The sequence below is a fragment of the Gallus gallus genome, chromosome 2, assembly GCF_016699485.2.
Source record: "Gallus gallus isolate bGalGal1 chromosome 2, bGalGal1.mat.broiler.GRCg7b, whole genome shotgun sequence".
NCBI lineage: Eukaryota > Metazoa > Chordata > Aves > Galliformes > Phasianidae > Gallus > Gallus gallus.
The window spans coordinates 68,993,700-69,010,980 of NC_052533.1; the positions used below are offsets into that span (position 1 = coordinate 68,993,700).

General features: G+C 39.5%; 1 protein-coding gene across 10 annotated transcripts in view; it reads right to left on the reverse strand.

The window, feature by feature from the left end:
• Positions 1-307: 307 nt before the first annotated feature.
• The window catches only part of CDH6 (cadherin 6), a 114,458-nt gene continuing 97,484 nt past the window's right edge, over positions 308-17,281 (reverse strand). For 7 of the 10 annotated variants that reach the window (XM_046919630.1, XM_040677344.2, XM_040677352.2 and 4 more), the window contains 4 exons: positions 12,861-12,982; positions 11,971-12,088; positions 11,632-11,883; positions 1,358-7,780 (listed from right to left, as the gene is read on the reverse strand). In XM_046919630.1, the coding sequence (XP_046775586.1) occupies positions 7,290-7,780; positions 11,632-11,883; positions 11,971-12,088; positions 12,861-12,982 (983 nt within the window). In that variant the 3' untranslated portion in view covers positions 1,358-7,289. Of the gene's footprint in view, positions 7,781-11,631; positions 11,923-11,970; positions 12,089-12,860; positions 12,983-17,281 lie in introns of those variants that run through there. The other 3 variants (NM_001001758.3, XM_040677399.1, XM_040677389.2) reach the window with 3 other exon arrangements.

The window sequence follows — 17,281 nt, forward strand, 5'->3', positions numbered from 1 at the left end:
CTAGTTAAAATTTGGCTTGTGTTCATGGATTAATATCCTCCTGATAGTAAGCATCTCTAAATGATGTTTTCTGAAATTATATCACTCTTTGGGGATGCCTCACTAACCATGGGCAGTGATCCTACTGCTTTTTTACTGCATGTTGCAAGCCAGACACTTACAAATGATGTTTGAAAGACTGAGCCAGTTTACCTCTGTGCTCTAAAGCGATTGCAAAATCTTTCAGAAGGTTTAGCTTTATGATAGTTATGTAGATACAAACCATAGAGTGAGAGAACTGGGGGGGGGAAAGAAAAAAAAACAAGTTAGAAAAAAAAAACAATTTATTAAGTAGCATCATATAAATAACTTGTTACAAAAATCAATTTGCAAAAAGGCAAATTCACTCTGTTTGTGAGAAATTGTTGTTCAAATTGGTTTCTCATTAAATCCTTAATCCCCCTGCCCTCCTCCCCCCAAAAAGAAGCCAGTACAGTGAACAAGAAATATAAGGGAGAGAGTGCACGCTTGCCATCTGACCATAACAAACTGCCCATTCATGCTGCAGAAGAGATGATGGTTCCAGCATGGATCCCTCTGTAATACAGGGAAGCTTCTAGGTGTAAATCTCTTGGGTGCCAAAAATATTATTGCCTGCAAACGTTCCTCCTTGATGACCAGATCCATCCGATGCTGAGGCTCCCCCTACAAGAGGGGACACGTTGCGAGAGGCTGTGTAGCTGGAGCATACCAGCAAGTAAATCTTCCCAGGTCGTGGCACTGGTTTCAATTTATTCTTGGATGTATTTTTAATTAAAAAAAATCAATACCGAAAAGCGTTTATTTTAAGGGTTTAAAAATCACAAATCGCAATAGGAGTTTGCCAGATTGATTTAGCTCAGTAACACAGTTAAGATGCACATAGCATTTATTATAAGGCCTTTTTTCTTTTCTTTTTTTTTTTTTTTAAGTTTAATTTTCAAAGCAATGAAAGTAATCACAGAATTGAAACAGTACAGTGATTCTGAAGAGTTTTTATATGTCAAAATCCAGAACAATTTCATGTTTGCACTGTTGTTTCTTTGTTCTGTTCACCTGAATACTTAATAATACTATACATTTGTTCCTTTAATAAACACTAAGGTAATAGATTGTAGAAAACTAAAAGCTTATAGAAAGTGTCTCCAGGTATATTTACATAAATAGTGCAGTCTCATAGGAAAGGTCAAAAGCCCATGGGAGTGGAAAGGATTAATCTGTGTATGAGACTTATGCCTTCTTGGTCAAATTAACCTTCTGAAAGGAGAAATGTGAAGTTTGCAGCTCCTTTTTTTTTTTTTTTTTTTTTTTTTTCTTTTTTTCCTCTTCTTTTTTAAAGAAAGAAGACATGCAGGAAAAAAAATAAGAGCAACTTCTGTAAAAGCTCCTTTGAAATCTAGCAACTCTATGTATAATGTGACAGCTTTGTGGCTTTTAAGTGCCGTGGGCCTGCCTTGCATGTGAGTGATTGCCTCCCCCCAATTCCCACCCTGTGCAATTCATTTTCAGTTCTGCCTGAAATTCCCGGCTCTCTGACTCTTGAACTCCTTGTAACTCCAGACAAGGCTTTTGGATACCTCCTGCTGAATTTATGAACTGTTCCGGGAAGTGTTTCGTATATGATGAGTGCAGGTCTGGGCTGAAAAGTATAATATTGCAAAATGATGGGCAGGATCAAGATTGTCTCAGCTGTGCCTAAATAAAACTGCTGAGAGGAACGACTGGCATTAAAGCGTGGAGTTGGCTGCTGTGTTTTTCCCTTCCTGGAGCAATGCACAAGGCTGTAGGCATTAAGTATACTTTTGTTCTTCGTCTCTCTTAAATAGAGAAACAACCTCTAAGGAAACAAGTCTTGCAGAAGGCTAAACTGAAAATAAAAATAAAAATAAATATCACGGAATCACTGAATGGTTGAGGTTGGCAGAGACCTCTGGGATCCGTCTGGTCCAACCCCCCAGCAAAGCCACACAGAGCTGAGTGCTCAGGACCGTGTCCATGTGGCTTTTGTAGATCTCCAAGGAGGAGTTTCTACATCATCTCTGGGCAGACTGTGCCAGTGCTCTGCTGCCTGCACAGTGCTCAGTTCTTCAGTTGTAGCTCTGACATTTACTGTGGGAGGTTGCGTTTTCACAGGTCTAGAGGGTTAGAAAAATACCCTGCCTTTCACAACTTACAAAACAGTTCATGCTCATCAGAAGTAGGATAACGATTGTCAATTTGTCAGCTCTTATTTGACAGAGGAGCTCAGACTGCAGTGTTAATTAAAACACAAATGGGCAGGGGATAGCAACATCCAGTTGGGATAGTGATCGTGTAAAGCAGTTCGGTATTACTTATAGCCAAATGAAATGTGGAGAGATTTAAAACAGATGGCGGCAGGAAGATCTGATAGTGTCCACAGAAGTCACCTGCTCAGAATCACTGTTCATAACCCACTGAAAACAGTGCAGAAGACCATCAAGTTAGATCTGGTGCACAAATTTAGCATGTTTTAGTAATCATTATGAGAAAGGGTCTGTTTTCTCTAGAAATTTGCATGGAAATGGCCTTGATTTAATTTGCTTTGTCTGGGAAAGATGGTGTCTGTCTTGCTATCCACACAAATTCCCCTCTGGCTTCTATAGGCAATCTGGAAGTGGCAAAGTTACTGTGTACTGTTGTTTCTGCTCAACGTGGGTAAATCATACTTTGAAACATGCCTCGCTTCCAAATTTCATTTCTCTCCTTCTTTATTCATACTTTATGTGTGCACACACATTCCCAAAGCCATTTCTCCCTGCTTTACTTCTTTGTGACTGTTGTATTTTTGTAGGATTAGAAATGTCCAGTTAATGTTTTTTGTTAGTTTATTTTTGTCAGAGAAATGGGAATATTATGCCTTGAAACGCAGCCTATTGCTTCCAAAACTGGATCATTTGCAGGTTGCCTTTCCCGTTCACATTTAACAACTATGAAATACCCTTCCATAGAGTGAACTATGGCCTGGCAGCTAACAAAATAAAGAAATACCAGAAAAGAAATATGTTGTTTAGGCCAAATATGGAAAATACTGGTGTTGGTACATGTGGAGTGTTTCTCTTCTGCTTGGGATCTTTCCTAGACAGCTTTTACAAGCAGTGTCTGAAAGGCATGACTTTTTTTTCTTCTCATGATTAGATAGTGCATCCATCCATGTCAGGTCTGGGAACACATTTCAGTCCAGTGGTACTGCCAGCTGAGCTCTCAGGAAACCCCCAGACTGCCTTGTTCAGAGCTCACTGCAAGTTTATGTCTTGGCTCTCCTCCATAGGCTAGTCTACTAAGGGAGATGTCCTGGCACAGGTGTGTTGGCAGCATGTCTGGGTGCATGTGGTTTGCTGCATCTCCCCATACTGTTGCTGCTGTGGGACAGACTGATTCTTAACCTGAAACAATCATTATTCTGAGTAAAAGTCCATTTTACAGAATACAGTAGCTGCTTTGGGAGTTGGGGTGGAATGGCTATACTAGAAATCTTGTTTTATTTTAAGTGTAGAGATGTTATTCTGCGACAGCAGGGCTGGAAACATCCCCCATGTAAGCAGGTATCTATTTTATGTTAACTCCACTGAGTTTCTTGGTAGCTTTTAATAGCTCCCCTGTTGTTAGAACAGACTCTTTTCCAAGTGAAAAGCCAACTTCGTTATTCATCTCTGCCTGGCTTAGCTAAATTTGCTTATAATATTTATTCTCTTCAAACGGGTGTGGTTGTAAGAACAGCAGGCTTAAAACGTCTTGAAACTCACCTCATAGCCCATAATCTAACACTTGCTGATCTATAAATGACAATTCTAGCTTTGTGTGAAAGTACTGTTAAATACTCATTTCTATCATCTAGCACACCGACATGCAACAAGGTGCAAAGAAACACTACTGCAAAGTTTTGTATTCACTGCAATATGGCACTTTCAATATTTAATATGCTGTACTGACTTTATAAATTGCACTTTGTGGTACTGCCAAGCAAGAGGAAAAGACAGAATTGAATTCTTCTTGTGAGAGATGCTAAGTCTAATTTGCAGGAAAAAAACAGACCTTAAGACCTAGATCCATAATAAAGAATTTGGATGTGAGTTTGCCTTGAGTTTTACTAGGAGAATCCATTTGCTATTGAGACAGCATATCTGTGGTGACATTACATAATTTTATATATTATACATTTACACAACAGGTATGAGCAGCCTCTCTATTATATACTGGGATGCTCAATGGACAAGATAGAGCCAGCTTTCAACAGGAAAAAGGAAAAGAAAAAAAAAAAAAGGAGGAGAGGGAAAAAAAAAACAAAACTTGAGGTTGAAGTGTCACTGACAGTCACCAGATCAGACCAAGTCACTGTACTGACTTGGTGGAGGTGTGTGGTCCTCTTGTTGTGTTAGCTGCCTCAAGAACTGACACAGGCAGTATCCATGAGCGGACCACTCCCATCCCAGCGGTGGGCAGGTTGCTTAATTCTTGGGCTGCCTAGTGACAGCAGCCCCCTCTAAACAGTGAGTAGAGGGTGGTTAGTGGGGCCAAATGCCTGTGAACCCGCGGGCCTGCAAGGCTCGGCAGCCATCTTTGCTGTCCCCAATGGTCTGAGGAGGGTTAGGATCCACTGACGGCTCTCAGCATCCAGCTCTACTCTGAGCTTGTGATTCCCTGCAGGCAGCCCCAGGCAGAGATGGGCAAGGAGCAGTTATGTGGCAAAAGGGTCCCCTGAAGGGTACAGCATCTGCAGTGACTATATGAGGAGAGTGGCTCATGCCAAAGAGCCTGCAGCAGGTGCTGCTGAGCTCCTGCTTCTCCTCCCGTGTGTCTGAAAGCCATTGAGGAACCAGGCGGTTCCTCTCCTGTGCCGGAACCAGGTTTCGGGCAGGTTGCCTATTGAATGTTCTGATTTCCAGGAGGCCACAAAGGGACAGGCGAAGGCTTTTAGAATTTCAAATTGTGGAGAACTGAAGAGAACACGAGAAGGGCCTAGGTGTGTCACTGCCATCGTGTGGGCACACCAGGCTCAGCCCTGCCATGTGCTGGAGCTGGCACCTAACCCAGGACAGGCTGGAGGTTCAGCTCCCTCTGAAATCTTGGACTCCTCTGCTTTGAAAACCCATCTGAGATGCAATGCTGGGCACCTACAAACCACCAGCTGCCTTTCCCTAAGCCTGCAGACAAATAGTGCTTCCCACTGCAGAAGCGTCCTTCCCAACACGGCAGGACACTGCAGAGCAACTCGCTCCTCCTCTGAGCTGCGAGCGGGCCCACAAAACCAGAATTTCTGTCATCGTGCTTGGATGTGTTTAAAACTCTGGATTCTTACCACTCTCTTTTATCTGTTTCTCTGAAAGTAACGAATTCCAGGGATTAATTTTTAATCCCTTTTAATTTTCTGTTTATTAACTTTTTTCCCTCATCTCTTTTATTTTTAGAGTAAATTGGAGCTGTTTAAGTTTTCAAATTGATTCACTAAAGATTTGAGGGGGGAGGAGGAAGGAAACAGATCCATGCCTGTAATTCTAGTATTAAATACTTTCAAAATTAAGTACATGAGATCAGTTATTTATGAGGTATATTTAAAAAAAAAAATCTTTCTTCCCTCAGCACTCTGCTTTAGGCCACGTCCCTGTTTTGGGACCCAGGGGGGCTTTCAGCACCTGGAACTGGATATATCTGACGGCTACCCTTTGGGTTTTTTCCATCTAGCCTCTCCTAGATGACTGGATTTAAAGAACAGCCACAGTACAGGTTTGACAAACCAACAGAAAGAGCGAATGGTGCACAAGCTGTAGAGGAAATTGTTCTGGCTTGAGACTATGACATCTCCCCCCGCTCCCACCACTAGACAAAAATTACTTAGCTTGGCAAAGCAGATAAGCACACCCACTGAGAGACTTGTGATTAAAATGTCACCTTCTGGTGAAGTCTTTAACAATGCTGGCTGAGTAGTTTATTAAAAGAAAAAAAAAAAAAAAAAAAACACCAAAGTTATATACCCTGCTTTTTAGTCCACTAGAATGACAATTGATTTTTGCTTATTTGTGCATTCAGGGCTTGAATCTGAAGGGGGAAGAAAAAAAAATGCAAAAAAAGCAGAAGAAATTACTTCCTCTGGCAGAATGCCAGTATTTTTCATCTGTAAAGAATTTTCCAAGTGACTTATCTAATTCTTGCAACATCCTGATGAGGTAGGCATTATTTCCCTACTTTACAGATAGCAAAATTGGGCAGAGAGTCAGTGAGAAGCCACCCTGGGCTGCCACCAGGGGAGTTCAGGACATAGAAGTTCTCCTTCCTCCTTTGCAATTTCTTCTTTTGACTCAATGGGTAGCGATGACCCTGGGGCTACAACAGCCCTCCTACACTTGGGAACAGGCAGAAGTTGAAAAGCCTGAGTCCTGCCTACCCAGCACAGTGGCCTTCACCACTGATGTGTATGTGGAAGCCATTGCAAGTACAAAGAAAAGCACAGTTACTTTATGTTCCTTCCTCCGAGTCATGGTCTGCTACGGAGTCTAGGTTCCTAGAAGCCATCTAAGAAGATACTGGGGCTACTGACTGCACACACATGCATGCACTCACATCTCTCCAGCAATGCTAGGTCAGAAGAATATATACATAGCAGTCAATGAACTATATATATGTGTGTTAATATGATTCAGTGCATTGGGGGCAATGGCAAGTTCTGAAAAAAACACTTAGATTTAAATGACCATTAGGCCTCCCTAACCTCCTCATGAGTAAAATGTGTTGGATGTTTTTTCTCAGCTGACTCTACTTTGTATAATAAACCTTCATTCCATCACCACTACTTTTGACTATAATACATAGGTTAAACTAGGGTACCTCATTACATTGGGATGTGCAATACACAATCAACAGAGCAGTCGTCTGAGCTGAATAATCTGAATACAAGTAAAAAGAGCAAGTGAGCTTAAACAGTAATATACTCCGATTTACAATATAAGCAGAACAAGTAAAAATATTGCTCCCCATCTGATCTTTTTTTTTCCCCTCCACCACTGCTGTGCCTGTAAGGTTGGCTTGTTTAACTTGGATGCCCTAAAAAATAAGAACTTTGCCTCTTGGAAGCTCATAAAATGATACTAGAAAAAGTTTTCTGACAGCTGATCCACACAGACTGCAGTCATTATACAACTGGAACCGTTTGAACAGAGAACCCTTTCACAGAGCTGTGGAGAAATAGAAAGAAATAGCCACTTCACGTATCTCAATGCTGTTTCTGAAAATGCGGGAGGGAAAAAAAAGGCAACATATTAAGAGTCTTTGTCACTGTCCATTGAGCCATACATATCTGCCAACTTTTTAAACCGCGGCCCCCAGTCACTGAGGTAATCATAGTCCTGGTCTCCGTCTGTAGTCACCGACTCCAGAGAGCTGAGGGACTCTGCCACAGAACCATTACCTTCGTATGCGTAGGTCGCTAACGAGTCATACGGGGGGGCTGCTGGGTCTGTATCATTCTCCTTTAACCTTTGGTTAATGAAATCTCTGACATCCGTGTTATCTCGGGCTGTTGCAGTCCGCCGTGGCATAAAAAGCGTTTCTGGCACAATGTCTCTGCGTAATTTATTATCATCTATGGCTTCGGGATTCCTCAGCGTGCCGATATCAAATGCCTGGGTGTCTTCCTCTCCACCACCTTCATCATTATAACTGACAATGTTGTCTCTGATGTCTTCTTTGGAAATAATCAAAGGCTCTTTTTTCCTTTGCCGTCTCAGTGCTGCAAACAACACCACTGTAACTGGAAACAAAAACAGGGGAGAGAGGAAGAGAAAAGTTAATCCCCCAGCTCCATTAAAACCCAGGTGAAGTGCTGAGCTAGGGCTTAAATTCTAAGTTTGAAAAGACGTTTTGCAAAACTGCAAATATGCATGTCAGGTTTTTAGACTACGCTTCTTCTGCTTGTGAGCACTATGTGAGATGTTGTGGCATAAGTGTGCAGCAGACAAAGGAGATGTCAAGCTGGTAAGAAGCTGAGCAGTGTCTTCTTGTCAGCAGGCCTATTTTTACCCAGAATTATATAGCAACTCTGTTGCTTGGAGAACAGAGGTAGTTCCATGAGAGCTGGGAAGAGAGAAACACCAAACACCTGCACCAAAATATGTTATATGTGTGTTATATACCTTGAACATCTGGGATGAGATGAAACTTGTGCTAAGGACAAGACTAGCATCTACTGGGCTTAAGAAAAGGTTAGCAAAGCTGTACTTCAAGTCCTTCCGTCTCTGGAATAGTTTAGGATATGGGATGGATTCTCAACTCACTCCAAGTCCAAGTTTATTTCATTAACTTTCCTAGCATGCTTTTACAATGGATACCGTGTTTTAAAGTGCATAGCTTGCCTTATAAAATATATAACTTAAAGCCTGTGACATATAAGATATTGCCATATGGCAATGGCTTTATTAAATCTGCCGAAGGATTATGTTTCTCAAAAGATATTTTATACTTTTCATTCTAATGTGGGTATATATGTATCATTTATTCAGAAGGCAGGAATTCTTTCAAAGGCCCTGATCCAAACCTAAATAATTTTACTCAATAATGATCCCTGGAGAAGTGTGCATAGAGGGTAGGAGGTGATACGTTCAACATTTTATTTCTTTTAGAAGTTGATTTCAGATTTCTTAGCTGGATTCTACTTTGAGATGGTAAATGACCAAATATTTACAAATGAACAGCAGCAAGGAGCAGGGATGTATTACTGCTTGGTAGTCTGAAGTCCACAGTGCCCAATATTTCAGCTCTGCTGTGCAAACTTGGAGGAAAAAAAGACAGATCTTGCTGTCTTTATAGTTCTTTCAGAGCAAAGCAAAACAAATCAGAAAGTGCCTAAGCTCATTGATATGAGACGATAAGGTAGATCAAAGTTATCTTTCATGTCAGCTGTATTTCTAAAACTGTATTTCTAAAATGGTGTGTGAGTCAAAGCACAGTAACAGATTTCTTTTTTTTTTTTTTTTCAATCCCTTCCTTGATTGTAACCCTGTTAAGAGCAATGCCAAGGACTGAGGACATCCCCAAAACAAAATTTTAGTCTATTGAAACTTAGTGTCTCTTGACAGACAAAAATCTGCTTTTTGTTGTCCTTGTTTGTTTGTGGGTTTTGTTATTGTTTTTTTTTTTTTCTTTATTTGTTTTTAATGATGGGCTTCCATGGAGAATGGCTTAGAGCTAGATGCTATCTGTAGGTGTGCTGAAGCATTACTTTTCTCTCTTTTTGACTGCAGAGAGATTCCAATACGATAGTTTGAAGTGGGAAAATTTCTAATTCTTAGTGTATATTTACCATAGGATTAGTGTGAGTAAGAAAGAACATCGGTTAATAGGAGTCAAAAAGAAACAAGTAAGCTGGGGAAACTGAAAGAGGAAGAATGGTTCAGGTGGCAAAAACTTTGGGTTCATATCCCAGTGATAATTTGTTTCTGGTGTCACATAAAGACCCTAGTTTGAGTGATGCTTATTTGTGTGGCTGTGCTATAAGGGAGAACTCTTGTCCTTATGAGCGTAGAGCTGTGATACTATAAAAGAGGGCTAGGAAAAGGTCTATGTTAGAGAACAGAGGTAGCTGGAGTAAATTTTGGAGAACTTGAAAAATAGAGACAATTTTGAATGTGCTTCTATTATAAGGCTGTCAAAATTATCTGAGAAAGCATAGGATTGATAGTTTTTACACGGAAGATTTCATTAACAACAAAAAATGAGTTATACAGAATATTCTAGAATGATACTTAATAATTATGTCACATCTCTGATACTTGGATTTTCTTATTTTGCATTGAACTTGTAGACAAAAAAAACCCCAACAAATAATAATTATAATAATAATAATAAAAAAAACCCCTCAACATTAGATGTTATACATTAAAGCACATCACCCTTATATGCATGTCAGTTTTTAGCAATATCTGTGGCCTCCTGATAAGCCACTAGACCTACTCAATCTGAAAATAAACCTAGCACTTTACAGGCACTTTTTGTTGCTGCTAAACTTTAAGCTGTGGTTCAGGTCTGCCCATTGTATTGTTTTTCACTCAGTAGTGATTGCACATGCAAACCTTGCAACCAGCCTGAAAATAGAAAATTATATAGCTGAGTTAATTGAAAATCTGCTTATGGTGCATGGTGGCGTGAGCAGTAATTGACATAAAGTGCTGCTTAGCACACAGAATCAATTATTTTCGATTGACATAAAACAGGAAATCGTTTAATGTCAGATTGATATTAATGAGCACAGTTGTATTAACTAGTGCAAGACTATCTGCAGCATTAGATTGATTTCTTTTTCTGGAAAGGAACTTGATACAAAGTGAGCTCAACCCCTAAAGGCCATGATATCATGTTTTGAAAAATAAATTTAATGGCAAATTAAGGTTCAGATTGTTTTTGTAGGAATCTTTTCTGAAGAGATGATAGCGCTTATCTGGGCAAGCCATGATTATATTGTTGAAGTTTGAGTGTCACTATCTGGTCTTTGATTCATCACTGGAGGGAGAAATCATTTGTCAACAGTAATGCTCATGGTGAAGAGCATATGGTGATGAGAGTGTCTGAGGAAGATACAAGTGTAGTAAAAACAAGTGGAATCACTAGGGAATATCTTCTCCCCTGCTTGACCCTAGTGCTATGACATTGGTCTGATTTCCTTCTTTTCTGGTCAGATGCTAATCGTGACTAATAAAGTCCCCCTGAGGACTGACTGTGGTGCGTTGTACAATTCTCCACAGATTAATAGATTATATCTAATGGCCGATGGACACATCTCATTTTTGCTGAAAAGGAGGAATGGAATCTGCATGAGAGGATTGTGAGAGATGTTGCAAACTTGCCTTATTTTTCAATTAATAAATAAAAAGCTGACCACCTGTAAATGCTGTAGCCAGAGATCTGCACGTCCTTGAGATGTTAGAATGCTTTAGTAGCCACCCCATTTCAGCATCCTTTTCCAGGCAACAGAAGCACCAAGTGTGACTTGTTTGCCCCTAGGTTAGACATGGGAACATAATTGTTTAAAACTAAGTTATCTGGACTCCTTCTGAGATCAACAGGAAGAGACAGATTCACTCTGCAGAGTGTGGATAGTCTCATCCACCATAAATACTAGTAAGGGCATGGGATGGACGGCTTTCTGGAGGTGCCTGTTTCTTTCCATTGAGCAAAGGGTGCAGCCCTGCTGTTTCATCTTGCTTGGACGTGTCTAGCTTTTAGACAGCTAAGATTAGGTAGGATGTATTCCATACACCATATCGCCAGTATCCCTCAGAGGAGGAAATACAATAATATAAATGTCAGATAAGACATGGATGCTTCTGCTTTGTTCTTTTTCTAGCCTTGGTATAACCACTTGCAGCAATAGAAAATAAGCCACTGACATCTGTGATACCGACCGCTTTGATCTGAAAGTTTTACCCCCTTGCCCCATTTCTTTTGAGGTGAGCCTTTTGAATTTCTTAATTGTTCTGAAAGTATTCAGGAGAGAAAGTTTCCATGTGGTTTGGTGGGGTTTTTTGTTGGGTTTTGTGTGTGTGTATGTTTGACATGCTCAAAACCAATTCAACCACGTAAAGAACAAAATACCTCTAAGCCACTTACCAAGTAATATAATGATACAGAGAAGAATGGCAATAAGAGCCCCAGTGCTAAGACCAGTAGGATGAATCAAGGCTTCCGCATTACAGGACAGCATCTTTCCTCGATGGTCACAAGCACATACACGAATAGTCACTGTTTCAGTGCTGCTCTGGATAGGGTAGTCATTGTCTGATATTACCACTGGCAAAAGGTAGGTACTCATTTCATGCCGGTTATATCTGATTTTTCGGGTGAAAATCCCCGCTGTGTTGTCTGGAATCATAAAGCACACATTTTATCTTCACCTGAGGACTGAAAGCAAGAGTGAGATAAATAAGAAAAGTCCTTCTAGAAATTCACCTCTGTTGTCCTGGAGTGTAAAGTTTGAGCTGCTGGCTGCCTCTGGAGCTATGCTGAATGAAAACTGGTGTCCACTGTAAGAGTCATCTTTATCAACAGCACTCAATGTTTGTATCAGCTGAAACAATAAGAACAAAATTATCTTCAATGTCAGTGGACCTTATGCTTATTTATGATTTTACTGGATTTTTTGTTTTTGTTTTTGCTGCTTTAATGTAACTGATGCTGCTATCGTAAGCATAACAAGAGCGATGCATGTGCTACTGATGCTGCTTCAGATCACCATGCTATTGTATCTCATACCATTAGCCAATAACATAATGAATTGCAAAGTTGGCAGGAAAATCACATAGACTTTGAGAGCAGGTTTGGGTTGATGCCACTCCAGCTGGGTAGAAAGCTTTGCATGTGACAGGCAGCAGAAATGAGAGATGAGACAGTCCAGTCTGGCTACATATTCATCTAACCAAATCCCACGTCACTAGAATTGTTTGGCTGACTCTTCCAAATTATGTGCTACTTTGAACCATTTAGTAATAGTGCTGATAGAGTGAGAGTTATCTGGCAGAAAATAATTATCTCACAGACAGGACCTGTAATAGTTTTTGAAGGAGACAGTGGAAGTGCCTGAATATAGCAGAAAATCACAGAGGGAAAATGAATCAGAGATAACAAGGCACAGTACAGAAAACAAGTGTAAAACATATAGTATCATATTAGCTGCAAGAATACTAAGTTGTAATCAGATGCTGTGCAGCCACTGTTTAGTTTAATTTTGCCAAACTGACACTCTGATGCAGTGCAAGGTATATCTCTTGATGAGGTGGTGCAAGAGAAGTAGCAAACTCAATTCATTTTGAATATTTTCTTAGTACAAGCACACAACACACCTGTTCTGCCTTTGCATTTTCACAGACAAAGGTCTCATAAAACATGGCAAACTCTGGAGCATTGTCGTTTACATCCAAAACCTTAATGAACACTGGGACACGGCTGCTTTGTTTTGGGTTGTCTGAAATGATAAAAACAGAAAGAACAGAGATTTTATTTAGCTCAGGTACTGACCCAGTATAGAAGAAAAGGACAGATCTGGGGGCTCAGTGCCTTCATTCCTTTCTTGTTCATTATTTTCTGTGAATTCCTGGGGAAATACATTGTGAGATGAGTTCCACAAAACTGGGCTGTATTATCATACTCTGATTCTGTGTAAACATTACAGTTAATATTGGGTAGGAGTTCAAGGTTTGCCAGTTCCTTTGGACATTCCAAACATGATTACGAAATGTATGTGTAATATCTATAAAAACATAATGCCAGAATTAAATGAAATCTATTTATTAGCCTGCTTGGTGGTAACAGTGTTCTCAGAACATATTCCCTTCCTTAACTCTGAAACAGGAAGGCTGAATATTCATGAAGACGGGGTTGAGGGTTTTTTCCTCTCCACCTATAAGAGGCAGTATTCCCTCCCCTGCAAATCTCATGACAGAGTTCCTTAAGCTACCATGATTACCATTACTATACATAAATCATAACCACTGCTGTGATCACAGGCATTTTCTAATCTTCTGTGAATTGATTTGGCTAATATTCTAGAGTTGATTTTAAAACATATCAGCTGCAGAACACCAGCACTATATGAAATCCACAGATTCCTGTATGTAAGCTTTTTTTTTTTTTTTTTTTTTTTTTTTTGCTTTAAGGACTTGGTAGGATCAAGAGATTGAATTTACAAGCATATTACTGAGCATAAACTACTGATAATGATTACTGATATTGTTATCCTCATAGACAAAAATGAGAATTATTGGAAGGGCAGCACATTGTGCAGACCATTCCTTTTCCCGCTGGACTACAAAGGAGACAGATCTTAATCAAAAAGATACTCAAAGTAGGAAAGAAAGGCAATGGGCAGTAACCTTGTCTGAGAGGCATGAAGGAAGAAACAGGCAAGACTCTGAGTAAAAAGGACACATCATAATTAACATTAGCTCCTAAATGGTATAAGACCCACCCCCGAACAAATTTGTCATCACTAATCAAGAGTAAACCAAGAGACATTTCCAGACTTGGTCAGTGTCCCATTTCCTCCATATGATGCAAAAATGATCCAGGACAGCTCACCTAGACATATCCACCATAGTACTTGGGAGCGTGTGGGAGTGCGGGAATGAAATCTATGAGGGAATGAGTGGGACTGAAATGACATTTATTTAATATAAATACCCACCTCCTCCCATTCATGAGGACTCGCACTGAGTTTTGCTACATTAATTTCCAACCCATATAGTTTATTAATACATTCTAATCTATGATCCAAGTGAAAAAAAAAACCAAACAAACAGTGGAATAAAATATAGATCTATGAGTTTGCATGCTTCTACAAGCATCCATTATAGTAGCTTGTTGAGTTAAGCTTTAATAAAAGCCCTATTACTGTATTTATCAAACTTTTATAAATTTGAAAATACATTCTCCAAAATTGGCACCGTATATTCGTATTACAGAGCTCAGTCATTTGGACAAAATACTGCACTTTAAAGCTCCACAGTCCCATTGAAGTTAATATGATTCCATTAGGCATAAAACACTTTCTAATATAAACCACAGGGCTAAATTCATTCAATGTATAAAATATCTATGTACAATATAGACTAGGCTGAATTTTATGCTAAAATACATCAATACAAATGTTGAATTTTTATAATAGGCAGAAATCAAATTCCTCATTTGAATTTGCAGGGCTACTTGCAAGACTATTTATAAGGGCATACCTTTCTAAAAATGTATTCAAATATATTGCCAAATGTGTTTCTTTTCCTCCCAAAAATTACAATTGTTTTCTTTCCTGCTTTTTCGAACTATTAACTACATATTTTCATTTTACTTCAAGGTGCTTAAGATCCTCGCAATTTAAAATGAGAGTAAAATAAATAGAAGCTATATAAAAACCAATATATTCTATAGATGGGCCTTTTTTTTTATTTCATGGAAATTTGACTTGAAATATGTTTATACATCATAAAAACCTTTCTGTCTTCTTTCAAATTATTTTTGCAAAAGAATTGGAGTAGATTATTATTATTTTTTTTTGCATTATCCTTTAATTACTACTGAACTCCTTCTCCAAAGAAAAAGTTCCACCATATGAAACAGACAGATCTGCTTAAAATCCATCTCTATAGCAGTATGTTTTATGTTTACCTATCAACTGCTAAACATTTTTTTTCTGAATGCTGCTCCGAGGTTCTGCCGATGTTGATTTACCTTTCAGTGTTCAGTAAAGGATATTTATGTTAAAACACCCTCAGAACTGTCTCTGGTGAGCTGTGATTCTGCAGCTGTGAGTCAGGAGCTCTGTGTACTGAGCTTCATTATCAGTTTGCCTCTGACTGTGGCAGATGTAGCGATCCTGTGTTTCATGAAGCAATTGTTTGCGACATTCAGAGCATAACTCTCAGGACTGCTGGGCAACTGCAGCTCATACAAACAGGAGAACATTAAAAAATGCAGCTATCTATGCTTACAGATAATTTTAGAATATTCAAGGCAAAACAACTTCTGTATTTCTGTTTGTTTCATACCATAAAAAAAACTTGTGATCAGTCATCACTGAAAGGTGTTTCTCTTTATGACTTTACCACGTCTTTGCATCCATCTCTTTGTGTGTGTCCTGCCTGTAACTGGCATGGATACTTCCTTTAGGTTACTTCTTTAGTAATCTAAATTAGTGATGTTGTGTTACTGAGAGCAACTAATGTTAGTAGAATGGGATTTAGCAAGCCTTGCTAGAAATGTTTTAGCCAGGAGCATTAAGCAGTGGTGTTTTCCAGTTTAGTCTCTTGAGACTAAAATTAGTATGGTAGCCTGGATCAGACTGAGGCTTGTTTTAGTAGTAGCTGCTTTTCAGCCAAGAAAATTGCCTTTGGAAGGCATCTACCCTAGTTATGCGAAATTTGGTCTAGGCTCAGAGATGCAGGGCCTGGGAAGGCTGTTGCAGCCTTCAATGTTTCAGACTAAAAAGGAACTGTAATTAAGGCAGAAACTTGTTTCAGACTCAGAAGGTTTAGCTGAGAGCATTTGGCCCAGTAGAAGCTCTGCCCTAAGGGAAGGAGGCAAGGACTGATATGAGTATTTCATATAGTTACTAACTTGGTTTTCAGATACTACACAGTTTGCTGTAGTGCATGTTATTTCAGTTCCACTGGGATCAAAGTAAGTGTACTTCTTGGTATTCTTTCCTTTTCAGGTGTTTATTTTTTCCCTCCTCTCCTATCCAGGAGCACAGTCTCTAGTGTACAACTCTTGACCCTAGACCACTCCTGCAAAGACTTAACAGAAACACAAGCATCTGGCTAACAGTCAGCTAGAAGTCACTGTTTGGTGTGCAGAAACCACATACCTGGCATAAAAAGGTTCAAGCTTTCAAGAGAGAGAGAAAACTATTTAAAAAAAACCATAATTCCTGTAGGCCTTAGTGCGTTGGTCTTATGTGCACAAGGCCATCTGTTCGCCTCACTAGTATCACATGTATCACAACAGTTTTCAGCTTAAACAACAACAACAAAACAAACAAACAAACAAAAAACACTACAGAGTAAAGAAAACTAGAGTCAAGTACCTCTTAGTTACATTCTTCTCAGCATTCAGCAGCTGAGTGAGCCATACACACACATACACCAAAAACAAGAAAGTAGAACTTGTATTTCTCTCAGATCACATTTAAAACAAAACAAAACAAAACAAAACAAAACAAAAAAAAACATTTAGCCTCTGGGACAGTCCCAGAACTGGTAATACTAGATCTATCTACCATTCTGTCATGCTTCAAGTTGCGCCATGGTAAGTTGTGTTTGGATATCAGGATAAACTTCTTTACAGGAAGGGTTGTTAAGCACTGGAATAGGCTCCGCAGGCAGGTGGTTGAGTCACCATCCCTAGATGTGTTTAAAAACCGTTTGGATGTGGTGCTCAGGGACATGATTTAGTGGAGGGTTGTTAGAGTTAGGGTGGTGTGGTTAGGTCATGGTTGGACTCGATGATCTTTGAGGTCTTTTCCAACCTGAGTGATTCTATGATTCTATGATTCACTGTCATAGGCACTGGGAGTCTGCAAAGGGGAATGGAATTGTGTTCTGTAATGTGCCATATGTTCATAGGTGGTGCATTAAAATAAAGAGGCTTACTTATTAAGGCTGCCTAGCATGCATGGCTTTATCTAGATCCCTGGCATGTCAGTTCATAAAATAAACATGACTACTATTACCACAAGATTATATTTTCTGACCAGTCCTAAACTAAGCAACAGACA